We start from the raw sequence: 24,874 nt of genomic DNA, 5'->3' as shown, positions 1-24,874 counted from the left end.
CTGTGGGTAAGGGTGATTAAATCGATTTATGGGGAGCTAGTGTGGGGGGAAGGGGGTGAATGTTCGGTGGCGGGAAGAGGTGGACAGAAAGGGTGGTGGCAGAAAATTGTGGATAAGGAAGGAGGAAGGAGAGATCGGTGGTTCATCAATAATTTGAGGCGAAGAATTGGGGATGGGCTGGAGACAAGCTTCTGGGAGGATGTGTGGGCGGTTGACAAACCCCTTAAGTTTGTGTTTCCGAGATTGTATAATTTGAGTCTGAACAAGAAAAGGTTGGTTGGTGAAAGCCGGTGTTGGGAGGGAGGGTCGTGGGTGTGGAGGGTGGAGTGGAGGAGGGAGTTAAGGGAGAGGGAGAAAGGGTTTGCGGAGGATCTCCGGTTGGTGATTGCTGATTTTGCTCCTTGTGTAGATGTAACAGACGGATGGAATTGGAAGGCGACATCAGATGGATGCTTCACAATCAAGTCGGCATATGAAATTGTGGCAAAAACAAGACAGGAGCAACAAGTTTTACCTTTAGAGATGGCAAAGGTTTGGAAGGCCCCAACACCAAATAAAGCCAAGGTGACGGCATGGAGATGTCTTAGAAACAGATTGGCAACATGCGATAATCTGAGTAGAAGAAATGTCCAGATCAGCGTGGAGGAGAGATGGTGCAATGCATGTGTTTCTAATGAGGAAACGACGGAACACATGTTCCTACATTGCCCGAAAGCAGCGGCGGTGTGGGAACAGATCTTTCAATGGCTTGACATCAAAACGGCAAATCCGAGAGGTATATTTCAACACTTCATTTCTTTCATTGCGGCTGGAAAAAAGAAGAGAGAAAGAAGATTGCTTAAAGCTTTGTGGGCTGGAACAGTGTGGTTGCTCTGGGAAAGCAGGAATGGTAGTCGTTTTCAGGACAAGGCTTGGGATATTGATAGACTTGTATTACAGATTAAGGGGAGACTTTGGAGTTGGAACGAGGCCTACAAAATCATGGAGTTAGGAATCCCTTTTACTTCTTGGTGTTCCAAAGACTTCAAACTTGTTTTCTTGTTTTGATTGGCATTCCTGATGCCTTGATACATTTTCTTCCAATAAAAGTTTTACTTTACTGATCAAAAAAAAAAAATAGAGTCATTAAGTGAAGGAGTCATTATAAATGATTACATTTAACATCCTTTCACAGTTTCACTATACAAAACAAGAACCAGAGTCATTATAAATAATTACATTTAACAGTCCTTTCACAGCTTCACTATACAAAATAAGAACCATTAGTAAATTACTATCTCCGTTCATAACAAATAGTCCTAATAAGGAACTCTACGAGTTTTAATAAAAATGATTATTGTATTATGAGTAGAGAAATAATCTCACTTAAAAAATAGTGTTTATAATGATTATTAGTTGTATTGTTAGTGGATAATGTGGCCTATTATGTTATAGATAATTTCTAAAAATAGAAAAAGATTAATTTTTGTGGACATCCCAAAATAATAAAATGGACTATTTTTATGGACGAATGAAGGAATGTATAGGTTTTTTTTTTGTTTTTTTTTTGTTTTTTTGAATAACATTAGTACATTAATATTGTCTTAGCCTTTTATCGAGTATAATTTTTCTTTATAGTAGTAACACAGTTAATTTTGACGGTTCTAACATTTAGCCGCGATGTAGAATTGTATATGTATATATATATATATATATTTTTTTTTTGGAGTTTCAATTTTATTTTCGTGAGTTGATTAGCGGTGATGTATTAACAATTGAAAACCCACCTAACACATACACAACTATGCATATTATAGTCAAAACTTATCCTCTCGAAACCATATTTAAAATATAAATATTTAGTTGTTTACAGAAGGGGATAAAAAATATCAGCAACAATTAGCTAATGCGAATTAAACATTTTATTTTAATAAATAAAAGGATTAATTGTCGATAATCCACAAGGTACACTCAAATTTCGATTTTTAATTAATGCAATTTTTTGGACCGATTAATATATAAACTTTAATTTTTTTTAAAAATGATCGAAACTCAAATTTCCAACCACTTTTAATTTTATGTGGCCATAAAATTTTTATTACGTAACATTTTTTATATGAATCAATTCCGACACAACAATCTAATTGGCAATTTGAATTGAAACTATTCATGGTTATAGTACGACAATCTAAACCATATTATACAACGTGATAATTTAAATTGTCACTTAGATTGTCACGTCATAATCAACTTATATAAAAAGTGTCACATAATCAATTTCGGCATTTACCTAGGATTAAATGTGATTCAAATTTTTATTCGAGCTAAATTTAAAAAAAAATCAAAGTTTATATATATTAATTAATTAAAATAATAATATTGATTAAAAATCAAAATTTGAGTATATTTTGTATAGGCAACTAACACAAAAATAAATTATAGTGTCAGCTGTTTTGTGGGACAATTTCATATCAAACCATCTTACCGTCTTGAATTAAGAATCAACATGAAAATGTAGCAATCTACAAATATCTAAAATAAATCGATATATCTACAATCTTAATCCAAGGTTTTTTTTTAATTAAACAGATAATTTGACACAAATTATAGAATTATTTATTTTGTAAGTAACAGAATGCTAAATATTTGGAATTTGTGATATTTGCAACTACACTCTCTATAATGAAAGATGCCATCACGGCATCACCTCTTCCAAGTTCTAACCAAACAAGCTATGTAGTTTTCCTAATAAAATAGCCCACAATTATCATTAGAAAATATTTATATAATTACAAGAATTGTTAACCTTTTTTTCTCTAATTCACTAGACCATTTCATAATTTAAAGTCCTTTCATTATCTGTAACCTTTTCATTTTTTTTTTGACAGTGAATAAGTTAATATTATTGAGGTAACAATAAAGATTATCGGACACTGCAGTGTCCGGACACTGCATGAAAAACCGGTTTTTTTATTGAGCCGATTTTTTGCTAATTTATGGTTTTACTAAAATATCCTTTCCTTAAATTTCTCAACAACTTTTAATCTTTTCCTAAATATATTTTATTTACAGTTTTATTTTCTGTAAATTTCGTTTTTTTTATTGCCATTTTTTTTCGAAAAATATTTTTTATTTTTAAATTGTTTTTTTTTTATTTTTTTTATCATTTTTTTATTTTTCTTTTAAAATATTCTTTCCTTAAATTTCTCAACTACTTTTAATCTTTTCCTAAATATATTTTATTTACATTTTAATTTTCTGTAAATTTCGTTTTTTTTATTGCCATTTTTTTTTCGAAAATATTTTTTATTTTTAAATTGTTTTTTTTGTTTTTTTTATCGTTTTTTTATTTTTCTTTTAAAATATTATTTCCTTAAATTTCTCAACTACTTTTAATCTTTTCCTAAATATGTTTTATTTACATTTTTATTTTCTGTAAATTTCGTTTTTTTTATTGCCATTTTTTTTGGAAAAATATTTTTTATTTTTAAATTGTTTTTTTATTTTTTTATCATTTTTTTATTTTTCTTTTAAAATATTCTTTCCTTAAATTTCTCAACTACTTTTAATCATTTCCTAAATATATTTTATTTACATTTTTATTTTACCTAAATTTCGTTTTTTTTGCCATTTTTTTTTTCGAAAAATATTTTTTATTTTTAAATTGTTTTTTTATTTTTTTTATTGTTTTTTTCTTTTTCTTTTAAAATATTCTTTCCTTAAATTTCTCAACTACTTTTAAAATTTATATTTTTTTCGAAATTAATATTTTAGTTGTTTTAAGAGTAAATTTTTATTTTTTTCCAAAATTATGTTTTATTAATTTGTTTCCAGATTTTTTTTTATTATCAAAAATATCAAAAATCACCCATTTGAGGGGCATAGAAGATTCGAACGTGCAACGTCCATTGTATGTAAACGATACTTTGCCACCTTACCCGGCTGTGGCAGCCGCAATAGGTTTTCGTTGGAAATCAACTTATCTTCTATTGTCGCCATAAATAAATAAATAAATATTAATGTTATATATAGGCTACAAATTAGAATATTAAAACGCAGATTTGAGGCAAAGAAAAAGGAAAAAAATAATATTGATTATGTTTTGTATAAGATTTTAAGTGATTGCACGCCATGTGTTTGTGAAAATGCATGTTCGATTTTTTAAAAAAAAAAACTAGCGATTTGTTGCCATAAAAAAAATCACCCCCTCTAAGGAACAAGGGGGAATCGAACCTCTGACCTTCGTCTAATGTATATGATACTTTGCCACCTTGCCCGGCAGTGGTAGCCACAATAAGTCATGGTTGAAAATTAACTTACCTTCTAATGTCGTGTACTTATGTTTATTTTAGCTCATTTTAGCTTTTCCATACATTCAATTTAATTCTTATGTTGATTATAAAAATATTTGTTGTTAATATAATTTAACTATATTGTTGATTAGTGTTTGAAGTGTGCAATTAATAAAGTATAAAATTGATAAAATAAAAGGAAACGTGTCAAGATTCGTGGGACGGAGGGAGTATATGTTAAATGGTCTTGCAAGCGAAATCCAATCGTATAATTTTTTTTATTTTTTCCAAATTCAATAATTAATTTCAATACATTGCAAAATGCCATCGTATAATGCATTCTTTCTCATCCAAAAATATGTTAAATAGTGTCGCGGCCGAAATCCAATTGTATGAATCATTTCACTTTATTTCATTTATTTATATATTATATTCACAACTTTAACTTAAATTAATTAATAACTCATAATTTTATAACAAATAGTTATATCGACTTCGTTAAACTATAGTATAGCAATTCATTGTCTTATTGGAATATCACGTTTAATTGTTTTCAATAAAGCATTGTATTTCCCTCAAGTATATGTTAAATAGTTTTATATGTTAATTTTATTTCCAAATTCAATAATTAATTTCAAATAATTTATTAACTTTATTTCATTGAATATAATTTTTTCGACTTCACAAAGTATATGAAGTTTGATTCATATATAGTTTTCCAAACAAAATCCATTCGTTTGATTCATTTATTTTAATTTTCTTATCGTCACTCACACAGTAGTAGTTCATTTTCTTATTATTACATCACCTTTAATAAAGTATATGTTGTTTATTTTTTCGATCTATTTCCCATCATATGATTCATTTTATTTTTAAAAATGTAACTAATTTAGTTTAATCAATTAGTTCAACTTTATTTCATTGAGTATAATTATTTCGACATCATTATTTAAAGTATAGTAGTTCATTTTCTTATTATCAGATTGACATCAATACTATATTATGATACATTTTCTTCAAGTATGTGTTATATAGTTTCCCGAGCGATGTCTCATCGTATGATTCATTTTGTTTAAGTAAGATTTTTAATTACACAACATAATTCCATTGAGTAATATATTTATTCATTTATAATATATTTTATACAATTTTATGTTTTTTAGGCTAAAACATATTCAATTGTTTTGACAAAAATATACATTACTTAAAATATAATATATTATAGGCAATTTTATTTTTGGCAAAACAACTTCAATTGTTTATACAATATAAATATTCCTTCATTTATATAATATTTAATTTTATAATTTTCATCATTTATATTGCCCACATACGTATTCCTTCATTTATAATATATTTAATATTATATATGTCTTCATTTAATTGGCCAACATATATATTCTTTCATTTTTAATAAAATTTCCTTCATTACATATATATCTTATACAATTCAATTTATTTCATTTTGTTTTCAAATTCACTAAATAATTCAACTTTATTTCATTGAATACACTTATTTCGACTTCATTAATCACACAATAGTGATTTATTTAGTTATTGTGATATCTATTACAATACTTTATTATAATATAATCAAATAAAGTATATGTTACATACTTTTCCGATCAAAATCCCATCGTATGATTAATTGTTTTAGTTTTTATTTTTATCAACTTCACTAATTTATTTGAATTAATAAATTCAAATTGATGAACGTTGAGTATAATTATTTCTTATAATTATATCGCGTTTAATACTAAAATATAATACATTGTCTTCATATATATGTCATATAGTTATTGACTTCACTAATTTCATTCAATCAATTAGTTCAACATTATTTTGATTTAGTATAATTATTTTGACATCATTATTTACACTATAGTAGTTCATTATCTTATTATCAAATCGACATTATCTTCAATGATATGTTATATACTTTTCCGACCAATATCCCAACGTATTCACAATTTCTTTTTTTCAAGTTCATTAATTTATTTCAATTAATTAAGTAAACTTTATTCGTATTATTCCAATTATTATAATATATTTAATCTAAATATATATTATTTAATTTTTCAATCGATGCCCCATAGTATGATTCATTTTATGTTTATTTCTAACGCATAACTAATGCGTTTGTCACAACCGGACAAGGTGGCAAAGTATTACTCACATATTATTGAGGTCTCAGGTTAAAATCCCGCAAACACACCTTTTTCTTTTTATTTCGGTTTTTTTTTTAAAAAAAATCTTCTTCCAAATGTTCTTTTTTTTATTATATTTCGTTTTTTTAAAAAAATAATCTTCCATATGTTCTTTTTTAAAAAAAAATAAAAAACAATATATAATGAAAACAAATATAGGATTATTTTGAAGGGAGTCTTTAAAATTAGTAATAATAAAAATAATTAACATAAATTTCGCAACTTTTGCTTTTATTTCGGTTTTTTTTTTAAAAAAAAACTTCTTCCAATTTTATTTTTTTGTTATTGTATTTCGTTTTTTTTTAAATCATCTTCAATATGTTATTTTTTAAAAAATATTCGAATAAAATATATAAATCAAAACAAATTTAGAATTATTTTGAAAGGAATCTCTAAATTAGTAAAAATAAAAAAATTAACATAACATTCGCAAAATAAATTATATTTGGAAATAATCTAGGATTATTTTAGGAGAATATCTAAATTACTGGAATCAAATATAGGATTAATCTTTGGAGAATGAAAATCTCTAAATTAGTGGAATCAAATCTAGGATTATTTTAGTATAATCTCCAAATATGTGGAAACAAATTAATAAAACATAATTTTGAAAAAAAAAAACAATTTACTCTTAACACAACTAAAATATTAATTTCAAAAAAAAAATTCGAAAAAAAATGTAATTTCGAAAAATAAATATTAATAATAATAAAAATATCTGGAAACAAATTTATGATTATTTTTAAGAGAATCCCTAAATATTTGGAAAAAAATTAATAAAACATAATTTTGGAAAAAAAAAATAATTTACTCTTAAAACAACTAAAATATTAATTTCGGAAAAAAATAAATTTCGAAAAAATATTTAATTTCGAAAAATAAATAATAATAATAAAAAAATCTGGAAACAAATTAATAAAACATAATTTTGGAAAAAAAACAAATTTACTCTTAAAACAATTAAAATATTAATTTCGGAAAAAAATAAATTTCGAAAAAAATATTTATTTCGAAAAATAAATAATAATAATAATAAAAAAATCTGGAAACAAATTAATAAAACATAATTTTTGAAAAAAATAAAAATTTACTCTTAAAACAACTAAAATATTAATTTCGAAAAAAATATAAATTTTAAAAGTAGTTGAGAAATTTAAGGAATGAATATTTTAAAAGAAAAATAAAAAAACGATAAAAAAATAATAAAACAATTTAAAAATAAAAAATATTTTTAGAAAAAAAAATGGCAATATAAAAACGAAATTTACAGAAAATAAAAATGTAAATAAAATATATTTAGGAAAAGATTAAAAGTAGTTGAGAAATTTAAGGAAATAATATTTTAAAAGAAAAATAAAAAAACGATAAAAAAATTAAAAAATATTTTTCGGAAAAAAAATGGCAATAAAAAAAATGAAATTTACAGAAAATAAAAATGTAAATAAAATATATTTTGGAAAAGATTAAAAGTAGTTGAGAAATTTATGGAAAGGATATTTTAGTAAAACCATAAATTAACAAAAAACCGGCTCAATCAAAAAATCTTAAAAAAACCGGTTTTTCATGCAGTGTCCGGACACTGCAGTGTCCGAAAATCACTACTCTTGAGGTAATTGGTTCCAAGTTTCCAACCGTGATAAGGTGAGAGAGAGTATTTAGGTTGGCCGGCTTGGTCGGTTGCTTTAGCAGACTGAAAACGACATTTCCAATGGAAACCAACAACAAAAAAAACTGCAATTTATGCTCTTTTGACCACACTAATTATTATTTTTTGAAAATTTATGATTCTGATTTGACCAATATCAACGTTTAATTTATCATTTTTTTTGCTGTAAGATGTCAGAAGATTCACAACAATGTATACAGGTATCCCGTTGAAACTTTATAATTCCAAATAATGAAAAACGTAGCATAGAAAAAGATGTGATACATTTGTGGGCAAAAAATATGCTACTGCAATTGTATTAAATAGATAAATACAAGAGCGATTTTCGTCTATGCAAATCAATCACATTATGTGGATAAATTTAGGTAAAATAATTTAGGTTGAACGTTTGCTGCATTATTCTACATTTATTATAAAATTAATTAGTATTGAGTCTGAATGAATTAGTTTACTTAGATTTATCAAATAATATTAATAGTAATTTTTAAATGCAAGCGACCATCCAAAAAAGTGGGGACGAATATAACGGTCCTCTCATGTAGATTATTTTATTACTCCATAAGTAGACTTACATTCTTTTGAAGTATTTAAATCAAGTTTAATTAAATGTTGTCGATAACCGAGGCGCCGTGGGTCATTACAAGCTGGCTAACAATGTCCTTTACACATATAAATATAAATTAGTAGTACTAATAAGTGCTGCGATTACTACTCCATTAGTTAAAGATACTAAAACCGCATGCATTAGTAAATGTGGAATTAGCATAAACATCTATTAAAAACTATATAAGTACACTAACAAAAACTACTTAACTCTTCTTCACCAAATGCTGCTGCTCAAAACATGATTGCACGAATTCAAGAAACATCACCTCCACACAAACCAATCCATCTAAATTGCTTCCTCCAACAACTTACTGCAAACTCAGCAAGCATTGCTAACCGAACAAGAAAGAATGACGACGAGGCAGACTCAAACTCAAACTCAAACCCAGGTCGTGGATGCAGCAGAACTTACCAAACGAGCTCGTTCTCTTGAGCTCCTGGCGTTGGAGGCAGTGTAGCAGAGCACGGAGACGACAAAGATGGCTAGACCAAAACTTCAAAGCAGAGCCACACTTATCATGGGATAAAGGAAAAGGTAAAAGCAAAATTAGGACCACCACCATCACCTAACCAACGCAGGCCCCCAACTCCAATAAAGGAACATGTTCTAACTGTGAATTGTATTAATCAATCACAAGTCACCACCATACCCCATGAAAGGTCCCGCCCAGCAAATATGCGAATTTATGTAACATATGAATGGTCAATCATGTGTAACGAGAGTGAAAGATACAGGTACGGAAGCATTGCTTTCCAATTCATTATGCTTCCTAATCAACAAATTAGACTACAAAGGTTGGTGGCATCAAATGTGAATAGAAAGACATTAGAATCCTTTCATCAAAGGGGTAAGGTGGCATGAAGCTTATATGCCCACGGATCACATGATTTCCGGCCCCAATTAAGAGTAGGTTTACAAGATCTACAAATGTACTCTCTTCATTTTGAAGCAGCAATCAAGGGACTCAGATGTAAAGCAAATATATACATTTCTTGCAAGAAACGTTTAGATTCTTATACTTTTATCGTTCTTGTTTCTTGATAGATTGTTCTTAACATTTTATATCCATAGCTGAAATCTTGATTAATGCATTGATATCTCCCTATCAGTATGTGGAAATGTAAAACAATGAGACTAGAATTAGCAAGAAAAGGAGCTATGAAACAGAGACTTACCTGTTAAGCAACATGCTTCACGTAGACGAAACTGAAACTCTCCAGGCATCGCCATATACTATCTTTAACATAATGGAACATGAAACGCGGTTCATCATTTCCACATAAATATAACAATTTGGACAAAATTAATTTGATGATATCATTGGCAGGGAGATTCTTTATCATCATTATTCATCTTGTTTTGCCCTGCATTATTTTTCACTAACTTAGTTCTAGGCCTCAAGGGCTTCAAGTAACAAGCTTGCAAACTAACCATAGCTCTCAAAACTTCAATGATCCTCGACTCAATATCAGCGCCATCAGGCTCAAGTACTCGTAAACATCTGGCAACCGCCTCCATTGTACTCATACACCCAGCAAACGGCTCTTTCCTTAGAATCAACTCCGAATCAAAAATAGTGCCACCATCTGCTGCAGCATCAAAATTTAAACAAACTTGAACAGCAAACTTGGATAAAAACGATAGACTTGCAACCATCATTTCCTTGGCGTGCTTCCAAGTTCCATCAAAAACGATCAGAACGAGACCCTCCTTGCCTGCATCATCAAGAGAGGAATACATCTGACTGACTTCACCAAATGGCAATGCTTCTGGACCTGCACAACACTCCCATCAAGATTCAAAACCAGAAAACAATGTACAGATGCGGGTAGATCATTTCACACAATTATAAGTATTCTAATGGTATGCTTAAACATAAAAACAACTTCAAGAATCAAGATTGCACCAATTTTTTTTTTTTTTTTTTGCCACATCTATAAATCAAATACTACATACTACGAAAGCACAAGGTACATACGACATTAAACTGCAGCACCTCAAACAACAAAGCAAAAAATAAAGAAAGATAAAGCCTTTTTCAGTTTGACCTTAGCTACCATACCAGGGAAGAGATAAACAGCTCGACGGAGAGGCAAATTAGGGTTTTCGCTGGCCTGATCGTGGAGAGAATCCAGAAGCCCCGATTGCCCGTACTTCATCTTGCGTCCGACGATAATCTCGCAGTTCCGGAGGCATTTGGCGAGGACGGGGACGGTGGCGAGTTTGTGGCGGCGCTCGTGGGGGTGGTGGAGGATGACGACCTGCGTAGCCGTGGGGACAGGAGCTGAAGGGAGGGCGTGGCAGAGGCACACGTTTATAGGGCGGCCGCATCCAGTCGTGCACGTCCTTCGCCGGCGAACATCACCGCCGACGGCGGCGGCTGAGGAGGAGGTTTCTTCAGGCAGGTCCATTGGGCTAGAGTATCGAGATACGATCGAGCGATGTGTTAATGAAACCACGGCCCAAATTATTGGGCCGATTTCTGGAAACGGAAGCCCATTTACAATTATTTATATAGTGATATAAATGGAGGAAAAATAGAAAAAATATACTCTGAGTCTGTGAGTCTGCGAGAAGCTGAAGATGGCGACTTTAAATTTGGAATCGTCGTCTTCTTCAACATCAGCTGCTGCCCCTTTGGGAATTGCTCGTTTCCAGCACACTCCTTATTACTGGTAAAATTTTGGTCTATTTGTTTGTTTTTTGGGTTTACACTTGCAGTACGCTTTGAATACTCGCCAGAGCGAATTTACTTCGTTTATGGAGTTCTGGATTATCATTCTCGTTACTACTTTTAATTTATGATTCACAATTGTTGCTGTTTTCTTATTTTTCTTTGTTCATTTTGTACTGATTTCCATGATTTTATTGAATGCATTTTACGGAAGTCAGATTGGCATTTCCAAAAATTCTTGATTGCATTATTCTATATATGATGTATGTTTAATCAGTAAGAAAAAACCAAACAAAAGTGTTGTTTATCTCGATTAGTCTTGATTATGAAATTTATTGTGCATTTTCAGATTTTTCTTAGGGCTTGGATATTGAATTTGGTGAGTGTTCTTTTGTCAGTGAAGAGAATATATACTTTCTATGTAAGAAGCTGAGTGAGGATGGGATAGCGAAACCCGATGGTTCAGATTTGTTCGTAGTTTTCATTTCCAATGAAAAGAATCAGGCAAGTAAATGTTGTTTGATCTTAGACATTGTTTCTGTACATTCTTGAAATGGTGGACTATAGCAAACTTTATTTGAAATCTTTGCACTGCTCAAAGAGAGTAAATGTTGTTTGATCTTAGACATTGTTTCTGTACATTCTTGAAATGGTGGACTATAGCAAACTTTATTTGAAATCTTTGCATTGCTCAAAGAGAGTGTTCTTTATCAGATTCCGCTGTGGCATCAGAGGGCGAGCCACAGAGCAGACGGGGTGATTTTGTGGGATTATCATGTTATCTGTGTACAAGTAAGAGTCTTGATTCGTTTGTCTTTTTGAGGATGGACAAACTGTAAGATGAACAATGTACTTCTTCGTGTGGCTAGCTAGAAGAATAACTGTCTGACACTTCTTGTTTCACGGTGTCTTTTGCAGAGCAGGAAAGAAACCAGCTTGCCTCATCTGGTGTGGGATTTAGATTCTAGTCTTCCTTTTCCATCTCCTCTAGCCACGTACGTAGCAGAAACTGTCCGGCCTTCATTTCAGCTGTTTTCCGAGTTCCAGAGGTAAGATATATGTTTGAAGCTGGAACTCCGTGGCATGTATAGAAAGTACTGATTAACAGCATAATCGGGTAATCATTTCTCTTAGAATCACTGCTGGTATAATCACAACTACAATATAAATTGAGGTCTATTGTCTCCATATGAATGCATTTGCATTGTTTCTTCAAGGAGAAGATATGTATCTTGTGGTTTTAATCCTCCATATCGATGCATAGCTTAGCTGGAGAAACATCTCAACTCTAACATGACATGCTTTGTTCAATATACTGGGCTGCATGCACAACAATCAAATATACTGTTAAAAGGTGGTCTTAACTAATGACTCTTGGAAGATCTTAGTCACATTTGCATAGTTTGTGATGACCATGAGTCTTGTGGATTAGGGTTCTCTGTGATTGATTGAGAACTGTTGCTTTGATAATTTCAGGGTTTTCCGGATTGTACACGCTCCGATCTTCCTGAAATCATTCGCATCAGACAGACGACACATGAAAGATCCTTCCGGAAACTGGACTGCTACTCCGCCTTCGTATGAAGTAATCACTGCTGAAGGTAGAAGTCCTTTGTTGCCTTTTGTTTTCACTGTCAATCATTTCTAGCAATAGGCACAATATGGCACCTTTATCTAAATTTGACAATCTGAAGTTGCTTTATGCCCCTATTCTGTTGCTTATTACCATATAAAAGTTTCTAATAGCTACTAGTAACATATAACTTGTTTGACTTTGTTCAAGCACAAGTGAATAACTATAACTTTATTCACAATTTTTTGAAGTTTAATCACTTGCACAATGACCTTTCCTAGAAAAAATAACATAATCACATGCAAAACAAGATCTTCCCCCAAAGGTAAGGAAAGGTAAGGAAAGTTGAAGCAATTTAACGCGTATACTTCCTACTCTAGGTGAAGGTAGTTTCTTGTAGTGAACGCACTCGATTATTCTTCTATGGTATCCTTGATTGCCTTTGTTTTTGATAGATGGAACGGCCCACAACTTGAACGAGTACATAGCGATGTCCTCTCTTGATGTCGTAAAGAGCATAGGAGCTGATGCAGTCGACACGGTTGTGACCCAAAAACTTGGAGTGCTAGTTGGGGAGAGTGAACTCGAGGAATTCTTTTCACAGATTCCATTGTAATTGGTGAAGTCATTTAGACTGGAAGTAGATTGTTGTATGGGATCATTATCTACTGGTGGGGAGTGAAATTTGACATTGTCGGATAAATGTAGTCAGCAAGCATTTCTGCATTAAGTGTGTATGAAAAATTGAAAATTGCTGTATGTTGGTCCAAAAATTGAGGCGTTTTACATACAGCTAACATCATCGTGTAATCTTGTGTGAAAATGGTTTAAGTTGCTTTACATAAGTTGAAAGGGAAAGAAAAACCTTGTTTTCTCAACAAAAAATAAGCTTGTTTTCTGAGAAGTGTAGAACTAGGTCAAAACATCACAGCACACATCCTGCTTCCATCTGCGGGCAAGTCTTGCTCTTTTCCAATTGGAACTTCAATCCCAAATCTGCTAAACGAGAACATAGCGAAGGTGGATTAGGAATGTTGATGAGGGGCAAATCACATCTTTAGGTTCCGTCATCGCTGTCTGATAACAGAAGATCTTGTATTTGCTCCCTGTGTGAACCACAAGGCAAAACATGGCATGTCCCACCAAAATCAAATATGGAACTAGTCTATACATGTAAAGAACCAAAACCCAGGAGTAAAATGTCACCTCAGAAACATGTGGCTGTCACTGATGGACTGAGGAAGTAGAGAAAGAAACTGCTCCATAGATGAGGTATCCTTTGGAAGGATCTGATATTGGCAGCTCGAGCATGCAGCTGCATACATGTCAGCACTCGTTTCCTTGAGGGTGAATCCGTTGAGGCTTGAAACATCGGTTTTCTTAAGCGGACTATTGCATACGAGGCAAAAGGACTCTGGGGATTGAGATTCATCGGGCTTTAAGTTGTATTTCTTTTGCCTCCTCTTAGAAGCCAAACGATCGTTATGATCACCAACTTCTGGAGTTCTATTGAAAGAGAAAGGCGTGAGTTTCCCGGCCGTCCTTACAATTGTACTTTCACGTGAAGGATTTTCCTCCTGTGAAAAAAGAAACGGCATAAAGCCTCGACATTTATCTGCTAATATTTTGTTTACAGAAAAGGGACTCTGCCAGAGTCTACGAGAGAGAATATCGTGTGGTTCCTACCTGCAATAGTTTTACAAACGACGATATCAATCCATTAATGCCAGCACGAGCTTGCTGAGATGCTTCTACAGTCTTTAAACTGGAGAAGAAATGAGAGTTCATCATGAAGCAACAATTTCAATATCAATAAGAAATCAAGTAGCCATGAAACACTAAGAGAAGATCTCATCACATTTCTGTGACACACCTGTCCAGACTGCATAACATATTCAACTCTTCAGACAGACAGTCACGAAGAGGAAGCACCACAGGCACCTTCCACCTTGCATCAATGTATTGTATATCTGCAGCTAACGAGAAACCCTGTCCCTGGTTAAATAAGAACATAAATACGACATTGATTCTAAGCCTTCCCCTGTTTCTTAGGAACATAAAAGCCTTGGTGAAAGATTTTCTTTTCCTTTTTTTAGTGTGTGTGTGAGGGACTGACCTTGACAGTTGCTTCAAGCACATGGCATGCTATCCGGGAAGTGCACGTTCCCAGAACAATTTTGGTATATCCATTGTCTAAAGCAGCCTGCAAGGTCAAAAATGCATAACTGACTGTAGTGTAATTCCACTCTACCGTTTCCAGATGTTGAATCAACATAGTAATAGAGAGCCCAACCTTTTGCAAACACAACATGCGCAGATGCTTTATGAGATCTTCCTTCCCAGTGAGATCGCTGACAGCATCACCCAACCTTGTCAAACTGTCTCTCCCAACAGCCAAATCGGGTGAAAAGACACTTTCAGTAGGAATAATAAAAAACTGTTTGGCTGGTGGTGATAGGTTCGACACAATGAGTTCCATCTCGCTTGTTGCTTTATCAAATTCACTAGAAACCTCTGCATACATGGTAATTTCATCAATGTAGGCGACCCCAACTCCGAATACTGGCAATACTCGTTGTCGTTCTCTACTTGCATCAAAATTCTTCTGTGCTTTCTGTTGCATCTCATGAACAAATTGAAGAGCCACCCTGAACATAACGTAATTAAGCTTCAAAAATAAAATTTCTGAATCCTACACTAAGATTAGAAGAAAGAACATAGCTTGCTGAATTCAGAGATTGCAACTATAGCCCTAAACAACACTAACTAGCTAAGAACTTGGGCAAACTATATGAGCATCTATACATTGTTCAATTACTTGGAGCTATGGATTTCAAGCTCCAGTTCACTTAGCAAATAACAAAATCGAAGATATCACCTTCAAATCGCTAAATCAATTCTTCATTCATTAGCCAAAGCCAATCAATATAGCAACAAACTCCACACTAGAATCAATCTCAGGATTTCAGAAATCATAAAAAATCATTCAAACTTCAAAGCACCAATTACACACGCACACATAAATATACAACAAAAATACCTAGAGGCAGAACCACCAGAAAAAGCGACGAGAACGTTATCGGAAGGCGAGATCATCGCGTTCGAGGTAACGGCGAACCGAAACTTTCCGAACAAATTGCTCCGGAAGCAATCGGCACAGAACCTCCCGCCCTCTCCGCCGGCGCCAGAAACGGCGGGGTGAGTAACGGCGATGGTTTCGTTGATCTTGCACTTGAGGCATACTCCTGGAGCATTCACACCGCCGCGCCTTGGAGAAACATGATTCGACCCGTCGCCGTTCGCCGCCACCTGCCCCTCTTTCCGGCCGTCTTCGTCGACGGAATTCTCGTCTCTGTAGCAACCGGACTGACAGGTCCCCGAGCTGCAAGCCATTTTTCTGCGAAAAAGTTTATTTTTTGAGAAGGGTTTTATTAGCAGCACATTGGACCGGCCCAATAACTCAAACAGGCCTGCTCGAACATAAGATTTGAAATCATAAATTCGGCCCAATATATAAATTTTTCTCCATGCTCCACCAGTCGCCGTCTTCGTCGCCGTGCGCCGCCGTAACCTTTCCAGCCTTAGGTAATGAATCTCAGAAGAAGGAATTTCAACCAATTCCAAAGCATGACTTTGCGCAACATTATCGCTTTCTCGTGGCTGTTTCGGTTCGTATTTTCAGATTAAGGTTACATTGTGCTTTGGGATTATGCATCTGGATTTAAAAAATAAATAAAAAATTGTGTGGCAAATTAGCGCAGAAAAAACAATGAGGAAATGAACTAGTTTATCCTCTTGCAAAGATTTTTTTAAAAAAATACTTATTATTGGCTTATCTGCTTGCATTTCATAAGATTTCATGCAATTTACATTTCATAAGATTTCATGATGGATTATGCTAATTATGGTTGGTTAATCAAGATTATCCATCTCCTTTTTTGTTGTTGCTGCTTCTTACATGTGTTGGAATAAATGGCTTAATTAGTCCATAATTACTTTGTAATTAATGGGATTAAATGACATATTTGGAATCTACATTTTGAGTAGATTAATTTGGTATATTTACTTGTTCAAATCTATTAAGAATTGAATGAGTAATTAAATGTCAAAAGATAGCCATTGAAAATGGAATGTGGAGTGTCATCCCACATTGGAAAAATGAGGAAGTTGAAAGCTATTTATAGAGTGCTCTCCACCATAAAGGAACAATCAAGTGTGCTTGTGCACCCAAGTGGGTTTTGACTTAGCCTTTTAAGGCTAAAACTCAAATTCCGAGTCCGAGGCCGAGCACGTGCACGTGCACGTGCACGTGCACGTCGCACTTGTCGCAATGGGCGCTTTGTAGGCGCACTTTGCACTTCGCTCGTTTGAGGAGCCTTTAGTTTTGACAAACTAAACGGTGGCTCGTGTGACGTGGAACATGCGGCTCGGTGACATGGCACCGCGTGGCGGATAAGGAATCCGGGTGGATGAGGTTGCTGACGTGGCAGCGGTTGGATCAGGCTGGTGAGGTGGGGGCGGTTTGGCTCGCACCCCTTTGATCGAACCAGTGCAATGGTTCGGACCATTGGCTTGTTCGAACAGCCACCTCCTAGCAGACACCTCTTCATCGCACCCCTCCTTCTCCTATAAATACAATAAGACTCAAATTCCTACGAGGAAGGTGCGAAGCACCTTCCGAGTCCGAGGCCGAGCACGTGCACGTGCACGTCGCACTTGTCGCAATGGGCGCTTTGTAGGCGCACTTTGCACTTCGCTCGTTCGAGCGTCGTTTGAGGAGCCTTTAGTTTTGACAAACTAAACAGTGGCTCGTGTGACGTGGAACATGCGGCTCGGTGACATGGCACCGCGTGGCGGATAAGGAATTCGGGTGGATGAGGTTGCTGACGTGGCAGCGGTTGGATCAGGCTGGTGAGGTGGGGGCGGTTTGGCTCGCACCCCTTTGATCGAACCAGTGCAATGGTTCGGACCATTGGCTTGTTCGAACAGCCACCTCCTAGCAGACACCTCTTCATCGCACCCTCCTTCTCCTATAAATACAGCCCTGCAGAATGAGATTAGACACACCGAAAATTAATTCAGATAATTAATTCGTTCATTCTGTCTTCTAGTTCATACTCAAGTCCCGAGTATTCTGTAGTTCGTCGGAAGTTCGAGTTCCTAGTACAAGGTCTCGTACTCATTCAAACCGTTGTATCTTGGGGACATTTGCCATCGAACCGTGTGTACTGTGCGGGGCAATTTTGTCTTACGGAGAAAGAGTCCAACTCTTGCCTCGGTTTCTACAATTTTGTCTTACGGAGAAAGAGTCCAACTCTTGCCTCGGTTCCTACATTCACATCGTTACTCTGTCCGCATTTCTACACTCCTCAATAACAACATGCTCTCAACATGTCATTACATCCTCAAAATCTTATGATTGTGTCTGCTAAGGGATGGTTTCTAGAATGATTGAACAACGAGGCCGAAAATCGCTCTAAAATCAAACCATTTCCAAAAGTATAGAATGATGTCCAATAGCTCGTGTAAAACTCAAGTTGAGCTAAGTGTATGTATGACTATGAAGACGCTCATTCATACTAAGTGCTCATTTGGTTCGAGTAGAAGAATGAAAATAGAATGAAATCAAATAAAGGAGTGTAATGGTAACAATAATCGTTACTTTTATTGAATGTTTGATTTAACAATAAAAAAAAATTATTAGTAATACATTCCCTTTTTGTTGTTTCTTCTTTGTTTTGAGGGGTGATAAATTGAATGATTGGGTTACTCTCAAATAAATATAATGATTAACTCATTATCAAAATCAAATATCAAATAATGAATTCAATTAATTGAATCCCTTTTCAATCTTTAAAAAATCCAATCAAACGTGCGCTAAAACTTGAGTGAATAATTCACTATTTCACTTCTTCCAACTTACAAGAAAAAGAATTCATAAAAAAAGATGTGCATTTATGGTGGAAATTATGCATACGTGTGGTTTTGTGAGGTGAGCACAAAAATCTTTTATTTTTACATGTGTAACAAAAATGATATATGTGTAAAAACAAAAGACTTTTTTGTTGTGAAAATATTATACTGGGAATCTGCCATTGAAACACAAAATATCAAATCCTTTTCAAGGAGGGTCACAAACTCGTAGATAATAGCCAAAAAAGAAAAAAGGCACTCATAAAACAGTGACGTATACAAAATCTCACACTCTATCTCCTCATTCTCTCTCTCTCTCATCATCCACATTTTCTAACCTCTCTCTCTCTCTGCAATTCGACGAAATCCAGCTCGACCAATCAGAGCTCGAGGAACTTCATCATAAATTGCTCAAGCAGATAACCAAAGTACAAGTAAGCCAACCCCACCCCTCTCTCTCTCAGCCGCAGAACACTGTCTACCCTCGTCGACGCGTGTCCCTCTCCTGACCATCAACTGAAAAACCAACACAAATTTATAAAAAATAATCACACTCCCACTCCACCAGAAAGAGGAGAGTTCGACAAAGAAAAAAACACAGCTGCAAGCAGCAGCAGAAACCAGAAATTCTTCAAATTTCTTTCAAAAATTTCCATTCCACACTCTGTTTTTCCAATCAATTCTCCTCCTTCAATCTCTCTGTACACACACATATATATAACATTTTCCTTTTTTCTCCCCTTCTCATTGTTTATATAATCAAGAGATCATTTTTATCAATCAAGAAACAGAGTGTTCTGTTTTCTTGCAGCAATGGCGTCTTTGGTTTCATCGCCATTCACACTCCCAAGCTCCAAAGCGGTAAACCTCTCTTCCCTCTCACAAAAGAAGTACCTCCTCCACTCCTTCCTCCCCAAGAGAAGCACCAAAACCAACCAGAAATTCAAATGCACCGCCATTGGCAACGGCCTCTTCACGCAGACCACGCAGGAAGTCCGCAGAATCGTGCCCGAGAAGTCGAACCTCACCACAGTGAAGGTCGTCTACGTGGTCCTCGAAGCTCAGTACCAATCCTCCCTCTCAGCAGCAGTGCAATCCCTCAACAAGAGCAACGAGCACGCCTCGTTCGAGCTCGTGGGCTACCTGGTCGAGGAGCTGAGAGACGAGAACAACTACAACAGCCTCTGCAAGGACCTCGAAGACGCCAACATCTTCATCGGATCACTCATCTTCGTGGAGGAGCTGGCATTGAAGGTGAAAGCAGCTGTGGAGAAGGAGAGAGACAGGCTCGATGCCGTGCTGGTCTTCCCATCAATGCCTGAGGTGATGAGGTTGAACAAGCTCGGATCTTTCAGCATGTCTCAGCTGGGGCAATCCAAGAGCCCCTTTTTTCAGCTGTTCAAGAAGAAGGGGAAATCCAATGCAGGCTTTGCTGATAGCATGTTGAAGCTTGTGAGGACTTTGCCTAAGGTGTTGAAGTACTTGCCTAGTGATAAGGCTCAAGATGCAAGGCTGTATATACTTAGCCTGCAGTTTTGGCTGGGGGGGTCTCCTGACAATCTGATGAACTTCTTGAAGATGATCTCGGGGTCGTATGTGCCGGCCTTGAAGGGCGCGAAGATCGCGTATTCGGAGCCGGTTCTGTACTTGGATACTGGGATTTGGCACCCTTTGGCCCCCTGTATGTATGATGATGTGAAGGAGTATTTGAATTGGTATGCAACAAGAAGGGATGCTAATGAGCGGCTCAAGAGCAAGGATGCACCTGTGATTGGGCTGGTCTTGCAGAGGAGTCACATTGTGACTGGTGATGAGAGCCACTATGTGGCTGTGATCATGGAGCTTGAAGCTAAGGGGGCCAAGGTCATACCCATCTTTGCTGGGGGGCTCGACTTCTCCGGCCCGGTGGAGAGGTACTTCATTGATCCGGTGACCAAGAAGCCGATGATCAACTCGGTTGTGTCGCTTACTGGCTTTGCTCTTGTTGGGGGTCCTGCAAGGCAGGACCACCCGAGGGCGGTGGAGGCTTTGATGAAGCTTGACGTGCCTTACATTGTGGCGCTGCCGTTGGTGTTCCAGACAACGGAGGAGTGGCTGAACAGCACCTTGGGGTTGCACCCTATTCAGGTGGCTCTGCAGGTTGCTCTCCCTGAGCTTGATGGTGGCATGGAGCCTATCGTTTTCTCCGGGCGGGATCCCAGGACAGGGAAATCACATGCTCTTCACAATAGGGTGGAGCAGCTTTGCACCAGAGCTATCAGATGGGCTGAACTCAAGAGGAAAACAAAGGTACCTACTGTTTTTATTTTATATGATACTTGTCAAGTAAGATGATTTTGTGATTGTTGTTTTGCTATCATAGAGTAATACTAGTACAATAGATTATCAGTGTAGTTTGTGCATAGAAACATGGAATTTCCTCAACAAATTAGGCCTTGTGCGTCAATCAGCATGGTTTACTTGTATCTTTCTTGAGTAGTTTGAAAAGAGAGAGAGAGAGATGCTGACCTATGATTGAGTTTAAGATGTATCATAATATATGGTGATGGTATAATCTGTGTGTGCAGGCAGACAAGAGGCTAGCAATCACTGTATTCAGCTTCCCTCCAGACAAAGGCAATGTGGGAACTGCAGCCTACTTGAATGTCTTCTCTTCCATTTACTCTGTGCTGAAAGAGCTCAAGAGGGACGGCTACAACGTCGACGGCCTTCCAGAAACTTCTGAGGCCTTGATCGAGGAGATCATCCACGACAAGGAGGCGCAATTCGACAGCCCCAACCTCAACGTGGTCTACAAGATGGGCGTCCGCGAGTACAAGAATCTGACCCCGTACGCCACTGCTCTCGAGGAGAACTGGGGGAAGCCCCCCGGTAACCTAAACTCAGACGGGGAAAACCTCCTCGTCTATGGCAAGCAGTACGGGAACGTCTTCATTGGTGTGCAGCCGACGTTTGGCTATGAGGGCGACCCTATGCGCCTCCTCTTCTCCAAATCCGCCAGCCCCCACCACGGATTCGCTGCATACTACTCGTATGTGGAGAAGATCTTCAAGGCGGATGCAGTCCTCCACTTTGGCACCCACGGCTCGCTTGAGTTCATGCCCGGAAAGCAAGTAGGCATGAGTGACGCCTGCTTCCCGGACAGCCTCATCGGGAACATCCCCAACATCTACTACTACGCGGCCAACAACCCATCCGAGGCCACTGTGGCCAAGAGGCGTAGCTATGCAAACACCATCAGCTACTTGACTCCCCCTGCCGAGAATGCCGGCCTCTACAAAGGGCTCAAGCAGCTGAGCGAGCTGATCTCGTCGTACCAGTCTCTCAAGGACTCGGGGCGTGGCCAGCAAATCGTGAGCTCCATCATCAGCACTGCCAAGCAGTGCAATCTTGACAAGGACGTGGACCTACCCGAAGAGGGAGTCGAGCTCCCTCAGAAAGAACGCGATCTTGTCGTTGGGAAAGTGTATTCCAAGATTATGGAGATTGAATCAAGGCTGCTACCCTGCGGGCTTCATGTCATTGGTGAGCCTCCAACTGCAATGGAGGCAGTGGCTACACTAGTCAATATTGCTGCATTGGACCGTGCAGAGGAGGAGATTTCGTCTCTCCCGTCTATATTGGCTCAGACTGTGGGAAGAGATATTGAGGATATCTACAGAGGGAGCGACAAGGGCATCCTACGCGATGTGGAGCTCCTGAAGCAGATTACCGAGACATCCCGTGGGGCAATCACCGCGTTTGTGGAGCGATCCACCAACAGCAAAGGCCAGGTTGTTGATGTAGCTGATAAGCTCACATCAATCCTTGGCTTTGGTGTGAATGAGCCATGGATTCAGTACCTATCAAACACCAAGTTTTATAGGGCTGACAGAGAGAAGCTGAGAGTTCTGTTCCAGTTTTTAGGCGAATGCTTGAGGCTGATCGTGGAGGACAACGAGGTGGGGAGCTTGAAGCAAGCCTTGGAAGGGAAGTACGTAGAGCCAGGGCCAGGTGGGGACCCGATCAGGAACCCCAAGGTGCTGCCTACTGGGAAGAACATCCATGCCTTGGACCCTCAGTCTATCCCAACCACTGCAGCTATGCAGAGTGCTAAGATCGTTGTGGAGAGGCTGCTCGAGAGGCAGAAGATCGACAACGGAGGCAAGTATCCGGAGACGGTTGCTTTGGTGCTGTGGGGGACTGATAACATCAAGACATATGGTGAATCACTGGCTCAAGTTCTTTGGATGATCGGTGTCACACCGGTGACTGACACTCTCGGACGTGTGAACCGTGTGGAGATTGTGAGCCTTGAGGAGCTCGGGAGGCCGAGGATAGATGTTGTTGTCAACTGCTCCGGTGTCTTCAGAGATCTCTTCATCAACCAGGTATCCAAGATTTTCCTCAGTAGTTAAATCACATTGCGTGGCTTGCATTGATTGAATCTGCTTATGAGGTTTCCATTTTTGTAGATGAACCTTCTCGACCGAGCGGTGAAAATGGTGGCGGAGCTGGACGAGCCGGAGGAGCAGAACTACGTGAGGAAGCATGCGCTGGAGCAGGCCAAGGAGCTGGGAGTTGAGGTGAGGGAGGCCGCGTCGCGCATCTTCTCCAATGCCTCGGGTTCCTACTCCTCCAACATCAACCTGGCTGTCGAGAACTCCTCGTGGAACGACGAGAAGCAGCTGCAGGACATGTACCTTAGCCGGAAGTCGTTCGCGTTCGACTGCGACGCCCCCGGCGTGGGCATGACAGAGAAGCGCAAGATCTTCGAGATGGCTCTCAGCACGGCCGATGCCACCTTCCAGAACCTCGACTCCTCGGAGATCTCCCTGACGGACGTCAGCCACTACTTCGACTCGGACCCCACAAACCTGGTGCAGAACCTCCGGAAAGACGGGAAGAAGCCGAGTGCGTACATTGCAGACACCACCACAGCAAATGCACAGGTACAGATAGTCTCATCTGTTAGAATGGTTTGAGCATATTAGAACTGTCTGGCTGAGGTGGGTGATGGTGATGGTGCAGGTGCGGACGCTGTCTGAGACAGTGCGGCTGGACGCAAGGACGAAGCTGCTGAACCCCAAGTGGTACGAGGGGATGCTGTCGAGCGGGTACGAGGGGGTCCGTGAGATTGAGAAGCGGCTGACCAACACGGTGGGGTGGAGCGCAACGTCCGGGCAGGTGGACAACTGGGTGTACGAGGAGGCGAACACGACGTTCATCCAAGACGAGGAGATGCTGAACCGCCTCATGAGCACCAACCCCAACTCCTTCAGGAAGCTGCTGCAGACGTTCTTGGAGGCCAACGGGAGAGGCTACTGGGAGACCTCTGAAGAGAACATTGAGAAGTTAAGGCAGCTTTACTCCGAAGTTGAAGACAAGATTGAAGGAATCGATCGTTGATACCAAAACTGCAAATAACATACGCCCTTTTCTTGTCCGAATTGAGGGTTGAATTCTTTCACCAATTGCCCACACTGTATTCATTTCCCACAGGGCTGTTGGTTTCCTTCATTGTAACAATGTCAACAAACTGATTTTACATAAATTTTCAACTTTCAAGCACCACCACACCACATGTTATCTGTATCAAAATTTAAAACGTATGCTTTGAATTAGGGCTCACATAATAATGGACACGATAAGACTGAATACGAACACGATCCATTAAGATCTGCTCGTCCATGACACAAAGGCGACATGGTTCGTGCACAGCACAATACGGCATGAAATTATTGTGTTATACGAAAAAAGACAGGAATTTGACGAGAAAATCATGTCCTACATTGTTGTCACGATAAGGACACGAACACTAACTCATTAATTTTGTGCCGTGCTTTTATGTTGTTTTGAAAATTACCAGCCTTACTTTAAAGGCGATCACAGGAGGCATTAAACGGAAAGGCAAAAAGTCTAAGCTAAACTCATATTTAAAGAGGAAAAAAAACCAAGAATACAATACAACGTTACAAAATTTG

At 37.3% G+C, this 24,874-nt stretch overlaps 5 protein-coding genes across 7 annotated transcripts in view; 3 read left to right on the top strand and 2 right to left on the bottom strand.

The window, feature by feature from the left end:
• The window catches only part of LOC131001622 (H/ACA ribonucleoprotein complex subunit 4), an 806,367-nt gene that overhangs the window by 650,671 nt on the left and 130,822 nt on the right, over window positions 1–24,874 (top strand). The window lies entirely within an intron of this gene.
• On the bottom strand, window positions 9,997–11,236 carry LOC131002126 (tRNA-uridine aminocarboxypropyltransferase A). The gene is made up of 2 exons (XM_057928725.1): window positions 10,814–11,236; window positions 9,997–10,526 (listed from the first exon to the last, which is right to left on the bottom strand). The coding sequence occupies exons 1-2, from the start codon at window positions 11,160–11,162 to the stop codon at window positions 10,069–10,071; spliced, it is 807 nt and encodes a 268-aa protein (XP_057784708.1). The 5' UTR covers window positions 11,163–11,236; the 3' UTR covers window positions 9,997–10,068.
• On the top strand, window positions 11,291–13,815 carry LOC131002216 (protein N-terminal glutamine amidohydrolase). Of its 2 annotated transcripts, XM_057928732.1 has the most exons (7): window positions 11,291–11,426; window positions 11,824–11,929; window positions 12,140–12,217; window positions 12,344–12,474; window positions 12,902–13,026; window positions 13,454–13,640; window positions 13,679–13,815. In XM_057928732.1, the coding sequence occupies exons 1-6, from the start codon at window positions 11,335–11,337 to the stop codon at window positions 13,612–13,614; spliced, it is 693 nt and encodes a 230-aa protein (XP_057784715.1). In that variant the 5' UTR covers window positions 11,291–11,334; the 3' UTR covers window positions 13,615–13,640; window positions 13,679–13,815. The 2 variants fall into 2 exon arrangements, with proteins under 2 accessions (XP_057784715.1, XP_057784714.1); XM_057928731.1 differs by having other exon boundaries at window positions 13,454–13,683.
• LOC131001857 (cytoplasmic tRNA 2-thiolation protein 2) lies at window positions 13,787–16,835 on the bottom strand. Its single transcript, XM_057928485.1, has 7 exons — window positions 16,039–16,835; window positions 15,292–15,646; window positions 15,115–15,201; window positions 14,872–14,993; window positions 14,685–14,763; window positions 14,205–14,575; window positions 13,787–14,104 (listed from the first exon to the last, which is right to left on the bottom strand). Exons 1-7 carry the CDS (start codon window positions 16,389–16,391, stop codon window positions 14,056–14,058), a joined length of 1,416 nt encoding a protein of 471 aa, XP_057784468.1. The 5' UTR covers window positions 16,392–16,835; the 3' UTR covers window positions 13,787–14,055.
• Window positions 19,062–24,467, top strand: LOC131001440 (magnesium-chelatase subunit ChlH, chloroplastic). The gene is made up of 4 exons (XM_057927842.1): window positions 19,062–21,200; window positions 21,479–23,281; window positions 23,366–23,842; window positions 23,922–24,467. The coding sequence occupies exons 1-4, from the start codon at window positions 19,725–19,727 to the stop codon at window positions 24,297–24,299; spliced, it is 4,134 nt and encodes a 1,377-aa protein (XP_057783825.1). The 5' UTR covers window positions 19,062–19,724; the 3' UTR covers window positions 24,300–24,467.

The sequence above is a fragment of the Salvia miltiorrhiza genome, chromosome 1 (genome assembly GCF_028751815.1).
Source record: "Salvia miltiorrhiza cultivar Shanhuang (shh) chromosome 1, IMPLAD_Smil_shh, whole genome shotgun sequence".
NCBI classification, from domain to species: Eukaryota; Viridiplantae; Streptophyta; class Magnoliopsida; order Lamiales; family Lamiaceae; genus Salvia; species Salvia miltiorrhiza.
Note: the sequence above shows the minus strand (reverse complement) of the source record. Positions and strands in the feature narration are given on the sequence as shown.

Coding starts and splice junctions, on each gene's coding strand:
- LOC131002126 (XM_057928725.1), bottom strand. CDS start 11,162: ATGGACCTGCCTGAAGAAACCTCCTCCTCAGCCGCCGCCGTCGGCGGT. Junction 10,527..10,813: donor AGCTGTTTATCTCTTCCCTG/GTATGGTAGCTA, acceptor AGTGTTGTGCAG/GTCCAGAAGCATTGCCATTT.
- LOC131002216 (XM_057928732.1), top strand. CDS start 11,335: ATGGCGACTTTAAATTTGGAATCGTCGTCTTCTTCAACATCAGCTGCT. Junction 11,427..11,823: donor CAGCACACTCCTTATTACTG/GTAAAATTTTGG, acceptor TTCTTTTGTCAG/TGAAGAGAATATATACTTTC. Junction 11,930..12,139: donor TTTCCAATGAAAAGAATCAG/GCAAGTAAATGT, acceptor GTTCTTTATCAG/ATTCCGCTGTGGCATCAGAG.
- LOC131001857 (XM_057928485.1), bottom strand. CDS start 16,391: ATGGCTTGCAGCTCGGGGACCTGTCAGTCCGGTTGCTACAGAGACGAG. Junction 15,647..16,038: donor TCTGGTGGTTCTGCCTCTAG/GTATTTTTGTTG, acceptor CGTTATGTTCAG/GGTGGCTCTTCAATTTGTTC. Junction 14,576..14,684: donor CGTTTGTAAAACTATTGCAG/GTAGGAACCACA, acceptor CTTTTTTCACAG/GAGGAAAATCCTTCACGTGA.
- LOC131001440 (XM_057927842.1), top strand. CDS start 19,725: ATGGCGTCTTTGGTTTCATCGCCATTCACACTCCCAAGCTCCAAAGCG. Junction 23,282..23,365: donor GAGATCTCTTCATCAACCAG/GTATCCAAGATT, acceptor CCATTTTTGTAG/ATGAACCTTCTCGACCGAGC. Junction 23,843..23,921: donor CCACCACAGCAAATGCACAG/GTACAGATAGTC, acceptor GTGATGGTGCAG/GTGCGGACGCTGTCTGAGAC.